Raw genomic sequence first — 22704 nt, forward strand, 5'->3', positions numbered from 1 at the left:
ATGGAATTGATTTAGCCATGAAGATAATGGGCCCTATTTTAACGATCTAAGCGCATGTTCTAAAGCACACAGTGCAGGTGCACTTAGGGCGTGTCCAAATAGACTTTTGCTAGTTTAATGATGGGAAAAATAGTCAGCACGCCTGGTGCATGCTCTAAAAGGGATGTCATTATTCTCTTAAGAGTAATGGGTGTGTATTGGTCATAACTTGCAATGAACCAATCAGAGTTTCATCTCCCATTCCCTTTAAGATCCAGTTGCGATTGTGCCATATCGGATTTGCTATTTACATGGCAGAATTAGCAAGCAAAGATGAAAGTGTCTCCGGAGAGGAAACGGAGCTCCTCATGTGTGAGCAAATAGCTTAATTCTGATACATGTAATTACTATCCATTATGACATGTAGGCATTTTTATATCTCAATAATAAACTTTTACTTTGTATCCTTTAATTTTTTATATTTGGCATGGGTTTGTGTTGCTGTGCATCCCCGTGTGTTAAATAAGCAGTGTACACGTGTTGTGGAACACAACTGCGCCATTAACAAGGTTTTTGTTGGTCAATAGCGCAGTCTATTTCAGTTGCCTCAATATAGCAATGCACCATCAATGAACCTGAACACACCTCTTTTTCAGGTGCCCAAGAACCTGAATGACTCCAATGCCGAATGAGAAGGCCGAAGTCCATGAACAGGATCCTCACATAAGTCCCTGTTTTGTCCAGATATTGCAGGATGATGTGCAGTCCCATGCTGACTGCATCATCAGCAGACCTATTTGCTCAGTAAGCAAACTGCAGGAGGTCCAGTGATGTCCTTCAGATAAGCCAAAACCAGGACCACTACACTAACTAAACTAAAATATGCAATGTCCAGTCTTCCCCAAATTTCTTGTTTGTTAAAAGTCCTGGCCATAACACATCTAAAAGCCAATATTCAGATATTCAGATAGTGCCACCTGTTGGATAAAGTTGTCCAAATTAATTCCTTAACAATTTGTATTATTAATATACAGATAGTGGCACCTGTTGTATAAAGTTGTCCAAATTAATTCCTTAATAATTTGTATTATTAATAAAAAAAATACATTTTGATATATTTACTGTAGGTTCACATGTGATCTTTTTTATGAGGAATTTAAATTTTTGTATTCAAATGCTCATGGATGCTTTTACACTTCCAACAGGCTTCCAGAATTTTCCCCAACAGAACAGGCTTCCAGAATTTTCCCCAACAGAAGTAGGGTTAAGGCCCGACAGCAAGCAGTTTCGGCCCAGATCTGGCCCACACCTGGCCTGCATGAAATCCATCCTCCAGAAGAGGTTTGGATAAGTGATATTTACAGTACGTTCTCTGTGGTCGAGTGGGCAGTCCAGTGGCAGTGACTTCTTCCACTGGTTGTACTGGTAGCAATGCAGTGGGGAAAGGAGCTGGAATCTGTTTGAACAGCCTTGAACACAAAGCGCTGTAGTCTCCTGGACTACCAAAGGGTCCCAAAATCTGGAACACAATTGTGGCTCTGGAGTAGATGCAGAAGGTTCTTACCCTGGAACACACAGACGAAAATACCTTGAAGTGAAGGTTTGCTCGCTGGAGCTTAACCTTGTTGCAAATGTCTGTATATCTGTCTCTCTGGGGTAAAGACTCAGAACTTGGTCGATCCGCTTTGTCTCTCTTGGATGAAGACTCAGGACATGCTGCATGTGTTGTTGTCTTGTTGGACAAATACTCTTAACGTATAGAGTATCTCTTTCCTCACAGGTTGGAGGCTCAGAACGTGGTTGTATCTGTTGCTGCCTCAAAAGCTGGCAACTCAGAACTTGGTATCTGTTATTGTCTCTTCCCTCACAGGCCAGAAGTTCAGAGCATTGGTGTTTCTGATACTCTCTAGATGGGAGACTCAGAACTGTGTATCTGCTATCGTCTCACCCTTGCAAGCCAGAGTCTCAGAATGTTGAATGTATCTGTCATTGCCTCACCCCTTATAGAACAGAGACTCAAAACAAGGAGTGTCTTTTGAAAGGGTGCATTTATCCCTTTCCTTGGAGGAGATTGCAATTTGGCGCTTCTCCATTTTCTGCTTTGATTGTCCATTTCCATCAGAGCAGGAAATATGGTGTGGCCCATCTTTCTTTCAAACTTATTTGCATAGTCCAAACACAAATTTAGAAAATCATCACTAAAGTTTTACAGATGCATTATTCACTTACCAAACCACAACCAGAATACCTTTGGCAATGTTATGAACAAATAAAGTAAAAAAAAAAAAAAAAAAAACACACACACTTGTCATGAATGCATTCATTTGCCAACAGCTGAGTTTGTGTAAGATGTTGCACTACACATCGCTGTCACTTGGAATACTTATTTCTCTGAATAAGTATAAGATGGGTGTGTTTTAGTTTGTATTAGTTTAAGGTTTGAAAACATAGTTCTGAATGGCTTTAAATTTATCTCTCTGATCTCTCTTTGTTTCATCCACTAGGTAGGTCAAGGGCAGAAACTGTCCTTACCTGGCTTCTTGCTATCTAATAGTCTGGCTGTTTTCCTAGCGTCTTTATCTAATGGCATTGGATAGTTTACTTATGTTAATCCACCAAGATCCAATCAAAATGTAGCAAACCTTGGTCCACAGTTGTGGTCAGAGAGAGGCCCCCGCTATAAACTGGGCCCTGCTTCACTACAGATGGAAAATTGCAAAAAAAAAAAAAAATCTTATGTCATTTTATGGTCTTACCCTTTTTAAGGTTAACAACTATAATTTACTATGATGTCAATGCATAGTGACCCCTGTGTGCCATTGTATTAAAGCCTTGCATAAACGCACATCAAGATAACAGGTATGATAAAAAATAATAACAGATTTGATATCTTTGCTTATTTAGATAATGCAGCATAATTCAAATTTATATAGCAAATATAGCATCTGTCAAGGCAAAGTTCATTTAAAACTAATTTTCGCTATAAGATTGCTTTGACTGGTTAAAAGTACCAACAATACACCCATGGAATGACCTGCCGAACTCAATCCAAGTCTTTAGCCATCTTCAAGAAATGGATAAAAACACATCTTTATTTGACCCTGTAACTCTAGCACTCTATTTTTTTTCATTAATAAATCATTAACAAACATTATGTAATGCTCAATGGATCAATAGTTAATAAACTGCATATTCACATACCTAAGAAACGTGAAATATAACATGCTTGTTAATGTTTACTGATAAACTTAACATTAAACATTACGTAACTAATAATTAACATTTCATGTAAATTAAATTGCTTAAAAATGTCATTTGTGAATTCTATGGGTCTAGCTTCCGGTCTCATTTGCGTCCAGCTATTTTAAGGTGTACAAAACAGTTTGTTTTGCTGCTTGCTATGACAATTGATGTGTCCTTTCATATTATTTTAATCTGTTATCATAATTAAGAACACACTGGTTTGTAGTACAAACAGATAAATTAGCAATTAAGTATTTTCTTGACATTTTTTGTTGTTTTTTTCCTGCTCCTGTTAATGTATGATTCAAGGAATATTCTGTTTAATAATTCTCAATAGTATACTAATGTAAGTGTTGAGGCAAAAAAAAAAAAAAAAATTGCACCCAAATTGCAATGTTTGTAATGTCTTACACAAGCATTTAGCTGAACTTACCTAGTCACCCTTTACACAGACATTTTTATAGTAGCTAAAAGTCCAGTGCCAACAAAGATAGTTAAACATTTTTTATAAACATTTACAAAAGATGAATACTCAACTTTAGATTGATTACTGCTAAAACATTTTAAAATGAGATGTAAAAAATGAGTTGTAAAGATGTGGAAAAAAGGGCTCATGAAGGTACTAATAATCAATAAATGTTTAGAAACATTTACAATTAATTAATAATCCCCACTGTAGATACTACAAAACATTAACAAATAATTAATAAATGATTTAAAATGTGCAAATAGTGGAAGTCTACGCAAACAAACAAAAAATATTCATTTCATTTACTTTTTTTAAGGTAAGTGGTTGCAGTCAGTTTAATTTAGCTTAATTTACATAAAATGTTGTTGGCTTACTTTCAACATTTTTTATTATTATTATTTGATGTAGATAAAATTAATTGTTTGCAACCACTTATCTTACCAGTATCATTTTTATCAGTGTATATTACCTCAGACTGTGATTATGAGTTAATGAATATATTAAAATGAATAGTTTGTGACGTGCTTAAAATGAATAATTAAGCTATATTTTCACATTTTCAAATGTAAAAATGAGCATTAGCTAACATGTGAACTTAAGTTTAATGACACTTGTAAGCATTCAACATTTTATTAACAAATAAACTTATAATCATTGTGTAATTCCTTTTAAAATTATGTGTATACTTTTTAAATGCATTGAATGTTTAACAACATTTGTAAACATTAACTAATGATCAGTTAAGCATTATATAATGTTTGTTAATGATTTATTAATGAAGCATTTAATCACTAAACCATCTGTCAAAATCATTTGAAGATTGTTTTGTTTTTTTAAATGCGTGATCATATGAATTTAAAGTTAAATGACATTTGCAAGCATTTCAATTTACATTAAATAATGATCTGTTAATCATTTGGTAATGTTTATTGAGTTCATTAGTTAACATTAACAAGCACATTATCTCGTATTTTCAGTATATGTGAATACTGTATGTATTAAGTAATGATTAGTTAGTTAAACATTATGTAATGTTTAATGATTTATTAATGAACGTTTTTATAAAGTTAGGTCAATATGTGGATACAGTTTTCAAGTGAAAAGGATGAACAATACCGATTTATTTACAAAACCTTTTATCATAATTTCTTAGGGTGCCAATATAATTCTGACTATGACTTTGGCTTTACGGATAATATAATAAATTATAATAATAAAAATATTGCAAAACTGTTAACAAATGCTTATTGCAAGAATGTATGCAAGAATTCATTCCAAAGATGTGACACCTGATGTGTGCAGTTTACTTTGCTTGCTTTAAAAAAAAAGTTTTCTCTTGTTCAGTAACATTTTTTGTTGTTGTTGTTTTATAGCAGTCTTCTGCAGTCAACTGCTGTTGTTTTCCTTCGATTTGCTTCTTATTTCTATACAATCTTAACCTTTTCCATCTTTTACAGGCAACCTCTGCCGTGTTAATTCAGATTAACACAGTTGGTTTTAAATTCATCTAGTTTATTTTAGTTCAGGACTCCACAGTCCATGAGTTAGTAATCTGTACTTAATATCTGTTTCAGAAAGCAATTTTTAAACCATGATTAACTAGTATAGATTAAGCCTACTCCTGGCTTAATTTAAACCCTATCGAGAAACTGCCCCTTAATGTTATATTTTTGTTCAACCCCTTGAATTAAAGCTTAAAGTTCTCACTTCAATTTCTTTGTTTTATTTTTGTTCTGGTAGCACACAGAGACAAAATTATGACAATTGTGTCAGTGTTCAATTATAAATGGATCTCGCTATAATAAACATTACAGTTTAGTATTGACACAGAAACCCTAGCACTGAACAATCTTTTGTAAATTGTTTGCTAATAACATAAAACAGTATCAGTGAGAGGAAGAGAGAGACAGAGATCAAAAGTAAAGAATATGTTGCTTTAAAACCTAAAAAAAACAAAAACATTTGTTTAACTAAAAGCCATTGATACAGATCTTACATCTGAAACTTCTTTAGAGGATCACTCTCACCAACAAACATCAAGTTGGGGTCCAAATGACCTCTGGATTATTTTGAGTGTTAATCCACAAATACAATATTATGCAACAGGGCAAGATACACTGATGTCCATAGTTATCCAATATTCAACACAGGCCTTATCTACAAGGTTGCAGTAGGGTCAGTGTAATATACTAACAACGTACGATACATAATTGATGGTGTATTACCTAAAGTCCTGAAGGTCTGCGCCAAGTAACTGGCAGGTGTGACATTTTTAATTAGTCTCTTATGCAAGAATTAGTATCATGCTTATGCAAGTCCTCTATTATCAAACAGGTCCCTAGACACATGTTCTCTCAATGATTTTAGGCCAGTAGCATTACAGTCAATCGTCATGAAGTACTTAGAGAAACTAAAGCTTGCATACATTAGCTCAAAACTGTTCTTCCAGACACTGTTGATCCCCTACAGTTTACCTACCACCCCAACCAATCAGTGGGCAGTGGTCATAGCTTTAATTGAATTACACTTCAACACCTGAACTGCAGTGAAACATAAAGATGCTCTTCCTCGATTATAGTTCTGCCTTAAATACCATCTGACCAGGAAAGATAATTGGATAGCTGACAGACCTTGGCGTCCAAAATCCCACCTGTTAACTTGATTTTGAACTTTCTTATTGATAGACCACAAACGGTCAGGATAAGAGGCAGGATCTCAAATGAGATTATGAGAGACTTGTTGCTAAGGTTGCTTTATGTTTATAAACCTTTTATATGCATCTGTTATAGAGAGATTTTTTTATAATAGTTTTCTAATATTACATCATTTCAGGACAAAGGAAGCTGCAAAATGTATGTGCAGTATTTTTATCGAAGTAAGTGTGCTTTTTTATTCTATGTATTTCACTGTATGTCTTTGTGTTTTAATATTATTATTTATTTTGGAGAGAAATGCATCACTGATAATGCAATGTATTACATAATTACTGACATATTATGTGCCCTTTAAACTAAATAATTACCAACATTAGGGTATTTCCCACTAGTTTCAGAGAAACATATTAGACCTTAAACAGCATATGTTGAATACAGTATTTCACTTTGTAAAAATTAAACCTATTCAGTTGCATTCAGTCACAGCCACATGGATGCGTCTTTTCGAAAACCTTCAAATTTGAAAGTCCTCATTTCCAAATCTGTACTACAATCAAATGCACTTTGCTTGTTTACTAAACACTTTAATGTGATATGTGTGTTGTGGGGATTACTTGTGGATTATAGTGATGTTTTTATCACTCTCATTCTGATGCCACCCATTCACTGCAGAAGATCCACTGGTGAGCAAGTGATGCATTGCAAAATTTCTCTAAATACCTGACTACATTTTCAGCAAGTTTTCATTTCTGCGTGAACTATCGTTTTGAAGGTATGTGCTACGATTGTTGTGCGAATATGTGATAGATGGACATCTTTGACTGCTATGCCATGTCTTGCTGTTTTTTTCCAATGCCACACACAACAGGCATTGTCCTTGTTCGATGTGTCAAGCTAAAGGTTCTGTTAGTTAGTTGTTGTTTTTTTTTTGAGGAATACCACAGATAAAATGTATTGTGCCTGTGCCTGACAGTTATCACTGGAAATAGGTGTCTTGAGAAGAAATTGATTGGTCTTTGTCAGTGTTGGGTAGATTGCTTACAAATTGTAGTGCATTACTGAATACAGAAAATACATTCCCTTTGATATCAACATGAAATGCAATGAACACCAGGGCTTCCCAAACTGGGCTTAGTTTAAGAACTGCAAAGGGTTTGTAAGTAGAAAAATAAGGTGTTAAAATTAATGCATTTAACGCACCTGTAGCCTATAATGCATTTAAATGCCACTCAAGATATTGTGTCAAAAAAACTCCTGTGAGAGTTTAGTATTGTATTTACATCGTATGATGTAGTTAAACAATATCACATGAGCAATTAGTTCTGTTTTTTAATAGAGTGAGAGCAAATGTGATTCTGATTTTAAGTAACAGTTTAGTTACAAATTAAGTTTTTTTCTGTTTTTGCCGAGTTCAACAGATTATGTTAAAATTATTAATTTTTTTGAAAACAGTCAAGGAGGTCAAGACCTCCGTAGGGGCAAAAGGCCCACATAATCATCAAGAGAAATGCATTGTATGCTTTTATATTATCTTAATTTCTTGTCAGAGAGCCATGCGTGACTCGCTAGCCATAGGTTCCTGCCCACTGGCTAATATGATGCTTATGAAACATAACAACAGCCATAAACTGTTTTACAAGTTAGATTAAAGTTAAACTGCATGATTGTGACGCTAATATTTATGTCTCCCCTTAGATTAGGAGTAGTACTTATAAAGAGCTTTGAACACTCTTCCCCTTTGTAGAGCAGTCATGATGAAGGTCCTAGAGGGATTTCTTTCTCTAGGTTTGTTGGCTGTTTTTTGGAGCTCCAGTAATGCAGAGCAACAGGACTTCATGTCACTTGCTGGCCCCCTGACAACCAGCCAGACTTCACCTTCAAATGAAGATCATGTGTTTAACTGTGGAGGTCCACTGCCTCAACAATCCAGAGCCTACTTCCTGTACCTTCAGAGCAGAGGAGTGACCCACTTTAAAGTTCCCCTGTCCTGGTCTCTCATCCTTCCCTCAGGTGATCCCAACCAGCCGCATGAAGACACTGTGAAGTGCTACAAGACGCTCGTGCAGCAGCTGACTGAATCTGGCATCAAACCTCTGCTGGTTCTCCATCGTTCGGCTGTACCAGAACCCTTCAGAGCCAGGTTTGGAGGCTGGGAGAATCCTTTATTGGTGCAGATGTTTGAGCAGTATGCAGGATTTGTGTTCAGCACATTTAAAGATCTTGTGGACACAATCATCACATTCAGTCACCTGCATGAGCTACATGACGTGCAACTGCAAAATGCTGTCAAGTCCCATGCAAATGTTTACAATGTCTATCATCAAATGTTCAAAGGTAAGCCATGAGTTTATTAATTAATTTGTTATTATACATTATCATAAATTTCATGCATAAAATGCTAAATTCTTTTATGGTTTAAATGTAGTTGTAAAAAGGCTAAACAGCTCATTTTATTGCCCACTGAGACAACTTATCACATGTAATGTGAAAACTTGCACGTGTGTGGACAAATTTTAAAACAATAACAACAACAACAACAAGAATGTTGCTTTTACATAGTTTACATGTCATGGAGAAATATTTCTCTCTCTCTCTCTCTCTCTCTATCTCTCTCTCAGCACTTCATTTGTCTGTTGGGATCAGAGCAAGTGATATTTACTCCATTTATCAAATGGGGTCACAAATCATGGTAAGTATTCAAGACAGATCATCATATATTATGATGATCAATAGTCAACATTGTGTTATTTATAACATACATCTCTTGTCTCATCTTCAGGCACATGTGGATTTCATATCTCTCCATATGCAATACAACTGCAAATTGGAGACACCTTTTACAGAGGAACTGAAGAAGTTACACGTAATGATTTGTTGTGGCTCTTGAAATATTGTATAATCATCTTTACAATAGTAAATAGTCATCAGATTTCACTGCTGGTCACTTAACTCAGCTGGTTTTAAATATTCGTTGGTTAATGTAACAGAAAATTCCACGACACTGGAATGACATTTGACGCTCTTCTTTCAGATTGGCAGTGGTCAAAAGCCCATCCTTATGTATCAGCTGACAGTCGAAGACTGTGATGGATATGAAAATGATTTCCAGCCACTTCACACAATTCTCAGAGGTACATGTTAACGTATTTCTTTACATGATGGGTCCAAAGTCTAAGATGCTTTTTATAAAATTAAAATACATACCAGATTCTAACCTATTATTTGTAGTTTTACAGAACAAAGATCTTCACATCATGGGCTGTGACATCACACACCTTTTTGAGAAGCTAGATCGAGAAGAAACACTCAAAAGGTAAAGCTGAGACCAATAAGATACAAATATAAGTATATAATAGTTATATAATAGTCAGTATAACAAGTATGTTCTCACTTAGTTCGCAGATGGAAAATTCTAAGACAGTCTCGCATCAGAAATCAGCTTCTGCATTCTCATACCAAAAGGTCTGGGAGAAATTCAGGAGTCAAACTGCAGCTGAGCGTGATCAGTTCTTGAGTGGTTCGTTCCCTGTTGATTTTGACTGGTCTGTGTCCAGTGAAAGTTTCAAAGTGGAGGGTGGATGGACTGAACATGGGAAGGGCGAGACAATATGGGACCGATTTAGTCATGAGGGTCATGTCTTTGGAAACCAGACCACTGATTTGGCCTGTGATAGTTATCACAAGGTGGACTATGATGTGTATCTGCTTAGGGGCATGATGGTACCTAATTATCAGTTCTCAATTTCCTGGGCTCGCATTTTCTCCACCGGACGCAAAGAAAGTTTGATTGAAAAAGGTGTTGCTTATTATGATAAGATGATTGATACACTCCTTCAATCTGGCATCGAGCCCACTGTTACCCTGCATCACTGGGACCTTCCCCAAGCTCTGCAGGACTCAGGCGGCTGGGAAAATGACTCTATTGTGGAAGCTTTCAAAGAATTTTCTGATTTCTGCTTCTCACATTATGGAGACAGAGTCAAGACATGGATCACCTTTGGCAGCCCATGGGTAGTGAGCAACTTGGGGTATGGAACAGGGGAACATCCCCCGAGAGTGAAAGACCCAATAATCGCATCTTACAAGGTGTGTCTGTCAATCTGAGAAGGTACAATGTCTTTTTATGAGTTTAGAAAGTGACAATTCTTTGTTTGTTTTTGCAGGTGACACACAATATTCTAAAATCTCATGCTGAAGCCTGGCATATTTATAATGATAATTACAGAAAACTGCAGGGTGGAAAAGTTGGCATTGCTCTTAACTCCGATTGGGCAGAGCCAAGTGATCCCTCAAGTGATCAGGATGTAGCAGCAGCCGAGCGTTATCTAAACTTCATGCTGGGCTGGTTTGCTCATCCTATATTTGTAGATGGAGACTATCCAACTGTGTTAAAAGAACAAATTGCGAAAAAGAAAGATTTATGTGGTAAAGACCTGGCAATACTCCCTGTTTTTACTGAGGCTGAGACACAAAGAATTCAAGGCACAGCTGATTTCTTTGGACTGAATCACCACACTTCCCGGCTGATTAGTGAGAGCTTGAATAGTTGTGATGCTGGACAGAATAATGTCGGGGACTTCCAGACTCATATTGATCCAACATGGCCCCCCACAGCTTCTGACCAGATCCAGTCTGTTCCGTGGGGCCTTCGAAGATTATTGAACTACATCTCTTTAGAGTACACGTCCATCACAAAAGTGCCCATCTACATCACAGGAAATGGAATGCCAACTGAATACGATGGTGACGTGTTCGGTGACACTGAGCGTGTCGACTATCTCAAAGCCTACATTAATGAGGCAATGAAAGGTAAAGATATTACACAAACTAGTTAATGTTTAAAACAGGGCTGTCAGTCAATTATATATATATATTTTTTAAATCTAATTAATTATATGATGTGTCAATTAACTAATCGCAATTAATCACAAAAGAAATTTGATTGTGACACCCACAAATGATTAAAGATTTCTTTTGTGTTTAATGAGAAAGTATCAAGTTGCCAGATATTACAAATTGTAGCTTTAGAAATATTTGATTTGATTAAAACATTTTTTTTTACACAATCATTTAGGCTACAACAGCCTAACATAAACTATGGAACATAAAAGAAGATAATTTGAGAAATATCACAGTATTGTCTGAGTAACAATGACATCTTAGTAAGTAATTGTTAACCAAAACAGCTTTGTTACCAACAATCTCCAAAATACCAAAGTCCCTTGAAGGGTATTCTTTAGTCTTTGAAAATACCTTCTTTTATGTTCCACAAAAGAAAGGTTTGATGCGACGTGAGAGTAAATATTGACAGAATCACAGATTTGTGGCCATTATTGGAATTGAAAAGGTTAGAATAAACCCAAAACACACGTGATCATGTGGTGAATCTGATCAATCATAAAACAGCAGTCATCAGCGCTCCTACAGCTGCTTTGGAGAAACTGCTCCAGCTCAGTCAAGTCTGTGTTAGCCGACTGCTCTCGAAATGCTCTCGCGTCATTTTGATGTCTCACGTCGGACAAAAATCCTAACTGGCATGCATTGCTTCAAGTTAGAATTTGATCAATCTGCGCTATGCGGCATTAAGTCGAACACACCTTTTGATTTACACGATTCATTCAAAACACAGATTCATTCAGAAACTGAACGCCACTGTGTTTACCAATGTCCCTGCTACATTTCTGGAGCTGAGAGCTCTAAGATTTAATAAAAAAATATCTTGATTTTTGTTCTGAATATAAACGAAAGTCTTACAGGTTCAAGAGGTTTGTAATGACATAAGAGTGAATAATTAAAGGGATCATATGATGCAATTTCAAGTCGCAAAGACTAAAGTCTGAAACCTAAAGAGATATTCTTTATAAAAGTTAAGACTAATCCACGACCTCCTAAAATGCAAAATAATACACAAAATAATGTTATTTTTAGTAAAATCATATGACCCCTTTAATGGCAGAATTTTTGGGTGACATATCACGTTAAAATCAGAATATATTATAAGTTTCTATCTAAAGTTTACTAACTACATCTCTGTGTCAAAACAGCTGTGCTTTTAGATGAAATTGACGTCCAGAGGTTTACAGTCCAGTCTCTAATGGATGGATTTGAGGGTCCTCAAGGCTACAGTCAACGATTTGGATTGCACTATGTTTACTTTGAAGGTGCTGACAGACCGAGAACCCCCAAAGCATCAGCATATTACTACTCAAAAGTGATTGAACAAAATGGATTTGCTGAGACTGTGGCAAACGCTAAAATGGAAATATATGGTAATAAAATTGAGATCACAAAACTCCCTAGTCTGCCACCATCTGAAGTTCCTTCAAAATCCAAAGTTGTCTGGGAAACGTTTTCCCCTCAGACCAAGTTTGAGAGACAGCTTTATCACTATGGAACATTTCCAGATGGATTCCACTGGGGTGTCTCATCTTCAGCATATCAGGTAGAAGGTGGCTGGAATGCAGATGGAAAAGGACCAAGTGTTTGGGATACTTTCACTGTAAAGCCTGGTAATATCCCAGAAAATGAAAATGGGGATGTTGCATGTGACAGTTATAATAAAATAGATGCAGATCTATACATGTTGAGAGCCCTAAAAGTAAAGACTTACAGATTCTCCTTGTCATGGTCTCGAATTTTTCCCAACGGCTATAAATCTTCTCTTAACCAGAAGGGAGTGGACTATTACAACAGGCTCATAAATGGTCTCATAGCAAACAATATCGCACCCATGGTGACTCTCTACCACTGGGACCTGCCACAAGCTTTGCAGGACATCAGCGGTTGGGACAACCCTGAAATGATTAACATATTCAATGAATACTGTGACTTTTGCTATGCAACATTTGGAGACAGGGTGAAGTTTTGGATCACATTTAATGAACCTCAGACAATTGCATGGTCCGGATATGGACTGGGTCAGATTCCACCAAATGTGAAACAACCCGGAGACGCACCATATAGGGTTGCACACAACCTCCTGAAAGCTCATGCACAAGCTTATCATACATATGATGAGAAATACAGGGCATCTCAAGGAGGTCTGGTATCCATTAGTCTGAATGCTGAATGGGCAGAACCCCTAGACATCCATGTTCCTCGAGAGGTGGTGGCTGCTGATCGAGCCCTTCAGTTCCAGCTAGGCTGGTTTGCACATCCCATCTTTAAAAATGGTGACTACCCTGAAGCCATGAAGTGGCAGGTTGGAAACAAGAGTGAACTTCAAGGCTTGACAGAATCCAGATTGCCTTCTTTTACTGATGAAGACAAAGCCTTTATCCAAGGAACAGCTGATGTATTCTGCATTAATACATACACTACCAAAGTCGTGCGTCATGTGACCAGCAGACTCAATATTGAGTCTTATGAAACTGATCAGGATGTTGAAAAGGACAATGCAGATGGCTCTATTAATACAGCCGTTAATGAGCAGAAGGCTGTTGCTTGGGGACTCAGGAGACTTCTTAGCTGGTTAAAGGAAGAGTATGGAGACCCTGAGATTTATATTACAGAAAATGGTGTGGCTACAGGCACTGACATAACAGTTGATGACACTGATCGAATATTCTTCCTGAAGACCTATATTGATGAGGCTCTTAAAGGTATGCTAACACTGTTTCGAATCACCAACTGTTTGTTCTGTGTACATTTGAAGGGATGGTTCATCCAAAATTGAAAATTCTGGAATTATTTACTCACCCTAATGTGTTTCCAATCCCTTAAGACTTATGTTTATCCTCTGAACGTAATTGAAGATATTTTAAATGGAATCCGAGAGGTTTCTGTCCCTCCATTGACAGCCTAATCAACTTTCACTTTGAAGGCCCATGAAGGTAGTAAAGACATCATGGAAGTAGTCCATGTTACATCAGCAATTCAACTGTAATTTTCTGAAGCATCGGACTCTTCAGTTGTGTTTCGAGGATGAACAACAATCTTAGGGGACATGAGGGTGATCAATTAATGAATATCCCTTTTAGCATAAAATCGACTTATAAATATTTACATTCAGAAATCAGAAATCAATACATTTGAAATATTATTATGGTAGTTGAAACTTCAAAAACCCTATCATGTGTAGTTTTTTGGTTTTCATGGTTTTGAATACAACAAACATTGCTTTACATAAACATCCAAGGTTCAAAATGTTAGCATTTTTCTACATTAAACACTAATTATACAAAAGTATTATTGAATGAGACCCAGTGTTTTTAATAGTGTTACACTATAAATTGTTGAACTTGACAGACATTTTTATGTATTCTCTTTTTAGCACACAATCTGGATGGAGTACGTGTCAAGGGTTACATTGCTTCCTCTCTAATGGACTCCTTCGAGTGGCTGAAAGGCTACACTGTTGGCTATGGACTTCACTATGTGAACTTTAAAGTTTCAAGTCGGCCAAGAACTCCAAAGCTCTCTGCTCATATCTACTTTGATATAATGAAAAATAATGGCTTTCCACTGACAGAGGAAGTAGAAATGTTATATGGACATTTCCCAGAGGGATTTATGTGGAGCACAGCAAGCGCTTCATATCAGGTACATCTATAATAATCTATTTTAACCAATGAAATTCAATTTTGTCTATCCTATTTGCTCTGAGTGTCTTCAAATGAGGACATTTGTTTCATTTGTTATGCTCAAACACCACAGATAGAGGGCGCCTGGAGAGCCGATGGAAAAGGTCTCAGCATTTGGGACAAATTTGCTCACACTCCAGAAAAGATAGCGCAGGATGACAACGGTGACATTGCCTGTGACAGCTACAACAAAATCCCTGAGGATATCAATAGTCTCAAAACACTTGGGGTCAGACACTACCGGTTTTCTATTTCATGGCCCAGAATCATGCCAGATGGAACAAACAGGAAAATTAATGAAGCTGGACTCAACTACTATCATAGACTGCTAGATGCTCTGTTGGAAGCCAATATCACGCCACAGGTAATATATTTTGAATGAGTTTGGATGCAAAAATGGCACTTGTGGCCTAAAAGAATTTGATTCATTTCTGACAGTCCGTTAATCATTTTGAATTGGCAGGTGACTTTGTACCACTGGGATCTCCCACAAGCACTTCAGGATGTTGGTGGCTGGGAGAAAGAGACCATTGTCGAGAGGTTCAGAGACTACGCTGATGTTGTATTCAACAGTCTGGGAGACAAAGTAAAGTTCTGGATCACTATAAATGAACCCTTCATTGTTGCACTGCATGGGTATGGCCATGGAATTTTTGCACCAGGTATGATTTGTATAGAAACTATATTTTTGCTTTTTGTAAATATGATTTCGCTATCAGTTTCAAGGTTAACAGTTAATGATGCATCGTAAAATTCTTGATGTTCTGTTTCTGTCCAGGTATAAATTCTAATCCCGGCACTGCACCATATATTGCGGGACACAACCTTCTCAAGGCTCATGCTGAGGTCTGGCATTTGTATAATGACAAGTATCGTGCAAAACAGGGTGGCATTATTGGCATCACGATAAACTCTGACTGGGCTGAACCAAGAAACCCCTATAAACAGGAAGACGTGGATGCTGCCATGCGTGTAGTCCAGGTACCGTTTTGTAGCTATTTTCTGCATCCATGAGCATTCATGCATCTGCATCCGGAGTTGTTATCTCTAACTAAAACTAAAATGTTAAATATTAACATTTAAGTTAATTGAAATAAATTCAAATGGAATAAAATAAAAAAAATGTTTGTTTTTTTTGGGCCAGGCATTTTTTTTTACTATTATTATTATTATTACTACTAAAAGTACAACTGTAATAAAAATGATTTTAAAAAATAAATAAAAACTAACACAAATAAGTCAAAAAATGACTAAAACCTTAAATAAAATGTAAATTAATGTAAAATAAAAACAAATTTAGAATATTAATCAATACTAAGTACAACAATGAAACTGAAATAACAATAGTGTGTGTGCATGAATAAATAATACACTGCTGATCTTTTTTATCTCTCAAAACAGTTCATGTTGGGTTGGTTTGCTCATCCCGTGTTCAATGGAGATTACAGCGATTTAATGAAGAACACTATTCGAGAGAGAAGTTTAGCGGCTGGCCGACCACAATCAAGGTAACAAAGATATTATCTTTGTTTATTGTTTTTTGAGGAATTCAAAGCTTTGTATTCAAATGCTTATGAATGTTTTTACATTTGCATTTAAAATCTAACAGGCTTCCAGAATTTACCCCGGCAGAAGTAGCGAGGATTAAGGGAACTCATGACTATTTTGGATTAAACCACTACACCACTGTCTTAGCCTTTTACGTTGACTTTCAGAACCAAGAGCATTATGATGCAGACAGGTAGCCTTTTAAATTTAATCAACATCGTCACACTGTTTGTTTACAGCATGTATTAATATTCATCATGCTGTCATCTATTCCAGGGGTGCAGTTGTTATTAGTGATCGTACATGGCTGGAATCTGGATCTGACTGGTTGAAAGTTTGTCCCATGGGATTCAGAAAAATCCTGAAATTCATTAAGGATGAATATGGGAACCCTCCTGTTTTTGTTACAGAGAATGGAGTATCAGAAAGAGGGCCAGAAAATCTGAATGATGTCCTCCGAATCCACTTCTATGATAACTACATCAATCAGGCCCTGAAAGGTAAAAAGATTTATTTAATGCTTTTTTCATGAAAAATGTTTAGACTATTGGTAAAAATGATTTTGTGCTAATTGAATAATATGTCTTGTTATTCTTAGCGTATTTGCTGGATGGTGTGGACATGCGCGGTTATGCTGCCTGGTCACTAATGGACAATCTGGAATGGACAATGGGTTATGATGAAAGATTTGGTCTTTTCTATGTAAATCGATCAGATCCTTCTTTACCACGTATTCCTAAGAAATCTGTCTCGCACTATGCTACAATAGTCCGCTGCAATGGCTTCATAAGCCCAGGAGAAAGTCCACATGAATGTCAGATCCATGAACCTGAAGGTTAACATCTATCCTTTTGTTCTTCAATTTGTATGTCTTTCTATCTGTCGTTCTGTCTCTCCATGCATCCATTCAGCTGAGTATTTTCTTGATTACAGGTACTACTCCTCCATCTCCTCCTGGTGAGGAACCAGTGGTCAGTTTCTTAGGTTTGGAAGTGTCAAGTTCTGGTGCTCAACTGGGTCTCAATGTCCTCTTCAGTCTCACTGTTATTGCAGCAGTCGCTGTTGTCCTCATGGCGTATGGACTTGTCAAGAAATCCAAGAAACAAACACGTCCTGTAGAGGAACACATTGACCTTGAGAACAAATGCAAGTTCTAAACATAACACCTGGTTAACCAATCATCCTAATATAATTGGCCTAATATAATATAATCTTAAAATAATTTACTATATTATGACTTAATAAATGGTTGTAAATATGTCTTAGGGTTAGGGTTAGAAATGTCAGCAATTGCAGAGTATCTGCCTTTAACATTATAAAATATCAGAAGTAAAATATCAGTTAAATTTGTCTAACTTACTAGCAACGTAATGAAAAGTCTTTATATCCTTTCCAGTGTATCATCAGAAAGTGGCACTAAACGCGGAAATGTTATGTTAGCTTTCTTATTTTATTACATTATTTCAATTTATCAAGTGCAGCTTTTGTCACATGTATATGAAATTCATTTTAATATGTCAGTCTTTTTAAATGCAAATTTGTGAGAACAATGAATTGTTTCTGTTTTGTGTGCTTTAATCCTCTGCATATGACTTATCTCTGTACATGCGTGATTTAAACAATAAATCAAACAAATAATAGTAATTAAGTTGTTTTATTGTAATGCAGAGTCTATAGAGTTGGGATCCTCTTGCAACTTTATTGACAAGTTAAGTTACTTGTTGGACTAACGGCAAGAGTTGTGGGATTACAAATTTATAAAATGTTAAATCTAGGTTCCAATATAATAGTAGACTTTTTGGGGTAATAAAGCTGACATCCAAGAAGCTCAAATCAGGAAAATCAAGTGTCTGAGACATTAACCTTTTGTCTTTGTGCTCTTCCTTGCCATTTGGCTTTTTTAAGCTCAAGGCCCAGCTGTGCCTTTTGTCTCTATAATGTGAAGGTATCAGTGATACTGTCAGGCACCTCTGACACTGTTATGCTGATGAGCTCAAGGCTGGGAAGATGTCAGTTACTGGCATTTGCATGCTTTGTTTAGGTTGTGTCCACCTCTGAGTATCCCACCCCCTTAAAATGTATAAAACTACAATGTCTTAAGGACAAGTTAGACTTTTGATGACTGCAGCGCCACGCAGAGCGTTCTCAATAAAGAATCCTGCTGAAGATTACCCACGAGTCTCCTGGTCTTCGTTTCTGAGTTCCCAACAGAGTACAAACACTGTTGTCAGGGATATCCAAGGTAAATCAGTAGCATAATCACAAGACAAGCAGTGGGTCAGGAATTATAACTAATGACATCTTATTCTTCCTTTACTTTATAAACATATTTCACAGTAAAAAAAGACTTTACTTGATAAATAGGAATGAACTATCAGTTCAAGGACAGAAGGCATGAAGTAGATACAAAAGGTTTATCTGCAAAGTTTTATTATGTTGATCACTATAGGTCATATAAATGTACATGATACAGGCTGATATATTTAGAGATAGACATTAAATGTATTATTTAGAAGAATGTTACAACAAATTGTTACTTCAAGTTACAAGAGAATAAACTGTTTTTAAAAATTTAGATAAGACAAACAAGTATTCTGTTTCCAATCAATTTATACCCCCAATGGGGCAACATATCATGGGGGATACATACATTTAAATCCAAGATAAAAGTCATGTAAAAAATAATAATAATAATAATGATTACATCGTTTATCTTATGTCTCTTTATGTTCTTGCCCCTTTTAGGGTTAACAACAATCATTTGCTGTGAGTTATTACCCTGATCTAGCCTTTGATGACAATGCATTGTGATGATTTATTAAAGCCTAAACAAACACGCACAAACAAGATAACAAGTATAATAAAAATAAAAAAAGATTTCAAATCTCTCTTAATGAGAGATTTGATATCTTTGCTTATTCAGATAATGCAGCTTGAATGCAGATTTATATAATAAGGCAAAGTTCACTGAAAACTGATTTTCACTATAAGATTCTTTTGACTGGTTAAATTTACCAACATTATATCCATGTTATTTACAGAGTCAGTGTGTTTAGATATCTGGAGAGATTTTGGAGAGACTGCAAATAATTTATTACTATCATTTTCTTGTTTTATTATTACTGAAAGGATAATAATTCTGTTTTATCATTATGCTCATTGTGGGATTATGTACAGAGTACATGTAGACAGGTTTTCGGCAACTTTATACTGTATGAGACTAATCTCTTTTTTTTCTTTTTCTGCTGAAATCTGGTATTATTGCAAACTTCAACTATCACTGGATACAGTCTTTTATTATTAAATTATGAAAGCACATGTTTTCATCATCCACAGTGAGGTGTGTTGGGCGTGATGGCAAGTATGAGGGCAACGCTATTGATTCCCTGCCTGGTTTATTTCTGTGATGGCCAGGGGATGGAGCTAATGCTACTAGCAGGCCCATTAACCAAGAAACCAAAGAAATACTTGGGTTTGAATCAGTTTGATGATTTAAACCCAAAGTTTCAGTGGAAAGCGTTGTGTTTAATTGCATAAGTCCAGTACTGCTACCATATGTGTTGTTAAAATTCATTTTAAATTAGAGCGTTTTTAGAGGTTTTGGTTAAAAATCTGAAAAATCAAGTCACAAATTTTCCTGAAAAGACCTTTGTTCCTGTGCCCGAGTTTGGTGGTTCTTGCTTGGAATCTCTAGGAGGAGTAGCAATCAGAAATTTTAGTCTGAAAAGAAGAAGAATAACTAGACAAAAAATGGTCAAGACAATTTAGGTTGACTAGAGAAAGCCTAGCCTGAAGAAGGTTTGAAGTAGTTGTAAAAGCTTGAAGTTTGTTTATAAATGTTACCAGTATGATTAGCATGTTGCTAGTGTGTTTTATTACATTGTTCACATGATTAGCATGATGTTAGCGTGTTTCTAACATGGTTAGCATGACACTATCATGTTGTTAGCCTGTTTAACATGTTAGGATTTTTCTAGAATGTTTCTAACATTAAGCATGTTGTTATCATGTAACTAACATTATTAGCATTTCACTTGCATGTTGCTAACATGATTAGCATGTTGTTAACATGTTTTAGCATGATTAGCATGTCGTTATTATGTCTCATGTTATCGGTCTGAGTCAAAAGACCCCCCCCCCCCCCATATGGCTTATTGTGGCTCAGAAATGTGGGCACCTAAATGACTAAACAGTTTCCACAATGATGATTAAAGACTACTTCTCAGTCTGAGTCAAATCCGCCATCCACTTGTTTCTACAATGGTCTGATTCACATATACCTTTCTTTTTTCCCCCAATGGAAGTCAATGGACTGGTTGCTTAGGTGCTGTAACTCGGACATGGCTAAAGGTTGAAATGTCACCATTTATTGATTGCTTGATAAGTTAAGTCAATGGGCCCACCCCCAAGTCTCTACAATATTCTGATGTGGACAAGAGTCTATGGGATTTTTCACCCACTGTATGAACATCAAAAGCCCAATCACTTATAACAATCATAATAATTATAATAAGTTACACGGTTTGTTTTGCAAGCACCACTAATAAGGATGGAAGAATAGTGATGCTTTGCTTTGCAAAATTTTCTAAAGAAAATGTGAGTGGTGCTTGCTGTGTCAAAGGACAGCACTTGGCAGTTACTAGATTATTTTTATAATGTTTTTATATTTAGTTAACATGTTTGAACACTTATTGGTATATGTAGCTACTCAGTACTAGCATGTTTAGCATGTCGGAAGTCCTGTTTGCTAGCATGAGTCTAAAGAGCTCCCAAGACTATACAATATTCTGTTGTAGTAATGTAAATCTTACTAAACAGTTTCTAGGGTACTCTGTTTGGCTGTTAGGGAGTTGATTGGCACTTGCCAATAATGATTCTCTAAAGGAATTTGTTGCTAGAGTGCTGTAAATGGTTGCCAGGGCGTGGTTTGATCGCTTCACGGTGATCCTGAGATCATGATTGGTTGGCTAAAGAGTAAAATGAGCCCACCCCATGACATTGCGATGCAGTTATGTTCAATGCAAAATTCCTGTGAAAGTTACCTAGGGAAAAAAAGTGAGTTTGGTTCCTGTTTCATGGACAGTCCCTTTACCATAGTATGTATATGGGCCAACTTTAGGGGGCTCTCGGACCCCAGGGGTATAGTCTATTGACTTTTTTAGAGGTTTGCTCTATCTGGCTGAGCATGTACAATGGTAAATAAATTCAAGCTCAAATAAGTCTTACACTACCTGTTGTCCACTAGGTGGTTGTGTAACACCACTGTTTCACTTCACACTACCCTTGTACATTATCTAAGAATTACTTTTGGAGAAAAATGACATATTTTCAAAGTTACTGACGTATATTATTATATGCTTTTGAAAATAAGAAATAATTATCAACCTTCCTAATAGATTCATAGAAACAGTGATACTAATAAATTCACATACAGTCTGGAATCTTTGTATTTGAAAATATTATATGTAAATATATATTAGCAATCATGGATATTGTGTCCTAAAAATGTATGTGTTGTAAATTGTAATAATATTTCACAATATTGCTTATTTTTTACTGTATTATCAAATAAATGCAGCCTTGGTGAGCACAAGAGACTTCTTTCAAAAACATAAAAAATAAATAAATACTGACCCTGAACAAGGTTTCACTTTATTTTGATGGTTTGATAGTAACGTAGCACCTACATACAGTATATACTTTCATTAGAGTGTTAGTACAGTATAAGTAAGTGTGTGTGTGTGTGTGTGTGTGTTTTACTTTTTTTAACAGAACACAAGATTGTCAGTGAATATCAACAGGGTGGATAATAGAGCCTGCAAATAATAATACGACATATTAAATATACACATCGGGAATTAAAATTTGTTAATATTAAAAAGTTTTTAGTATAATACTTGGAAGGATAATGAATGGAATATCAGTTCAGCAGATTATTAATGGTACAATTTTTGTAGGATTTTTTATTGCTGAATACAATCAAGCAGATCAAGATGCAACAGGGCAATATCATAATTTAAAGGGAAATTAATTGAATGCTTTTTCAGTTTAATTTTTGCCAAAGAGCCATGTGTGGATCACGAGCCATAAATTCATGACCACTGGTCAATACGATAAACTTAACAACTGCCATAAACTGTATCACAAGTTAAAGTTAAACTGCATGATTGTGACGCTAATATTTATGTCTCCCCTTAGATTAGGAGTAGTACTTATAAAGAGCTTTGAA

At 36.0% G+C, this 22704-nt stretch overlaps 1 protein-coding gene across 1 annotated transcript; it reads left to right on the forward strand.

The window, feature by feature from the left end:
- Positions 1-8081: 8081 nt before the first annotated feature.
- Positions 8082-17747, forward strand: LOC113108295 (lactase-phlorizin hydrolase-like). The gene is made up of 17 exons (XM_026271244.1): positions 8082-8679; positions 8964-9034; positions 9125-9208; positions 9377-9476; positions 9574-9658; positions 9741-10431; positions 10509-11154; positions 12390-13946; positions 14618-14886; positions 15001-15291; positions 15391-15589; positions 15706-15908; positions 16329-16435; positions 16537-16668; positions 16752-16975; positions 17074-17310; positions 17409-17747. Exons 1-17 carry the CDS (start codon positions 8097-8099, stop codon positions 17630-17632), a joined length of 5703 nt encoding a protein of 1900 aa, XP_026127029.1. The 5' UTR covers positions 8082-8096; the 3' UTR covers positions 17633-17747.
- The last annotated feature ends 4957 nt before the right edge of the window (positions 17748-22704 follow it).

This window comes from Carassius auratus, chromosome 9 (assembly GCF_003368295.1).
Source record: "Carassius auratus strain Wakin chromosome 9, ASM336829v1, whole genome shotgun sequence".
NCBI classification, from domain to species: domain Eukaryota; kingdom Metazoa; phylum Chordata; class Actinopteri; order Cypriniformes; family Cyprinidae; genus Carassius; species Carassius auratus.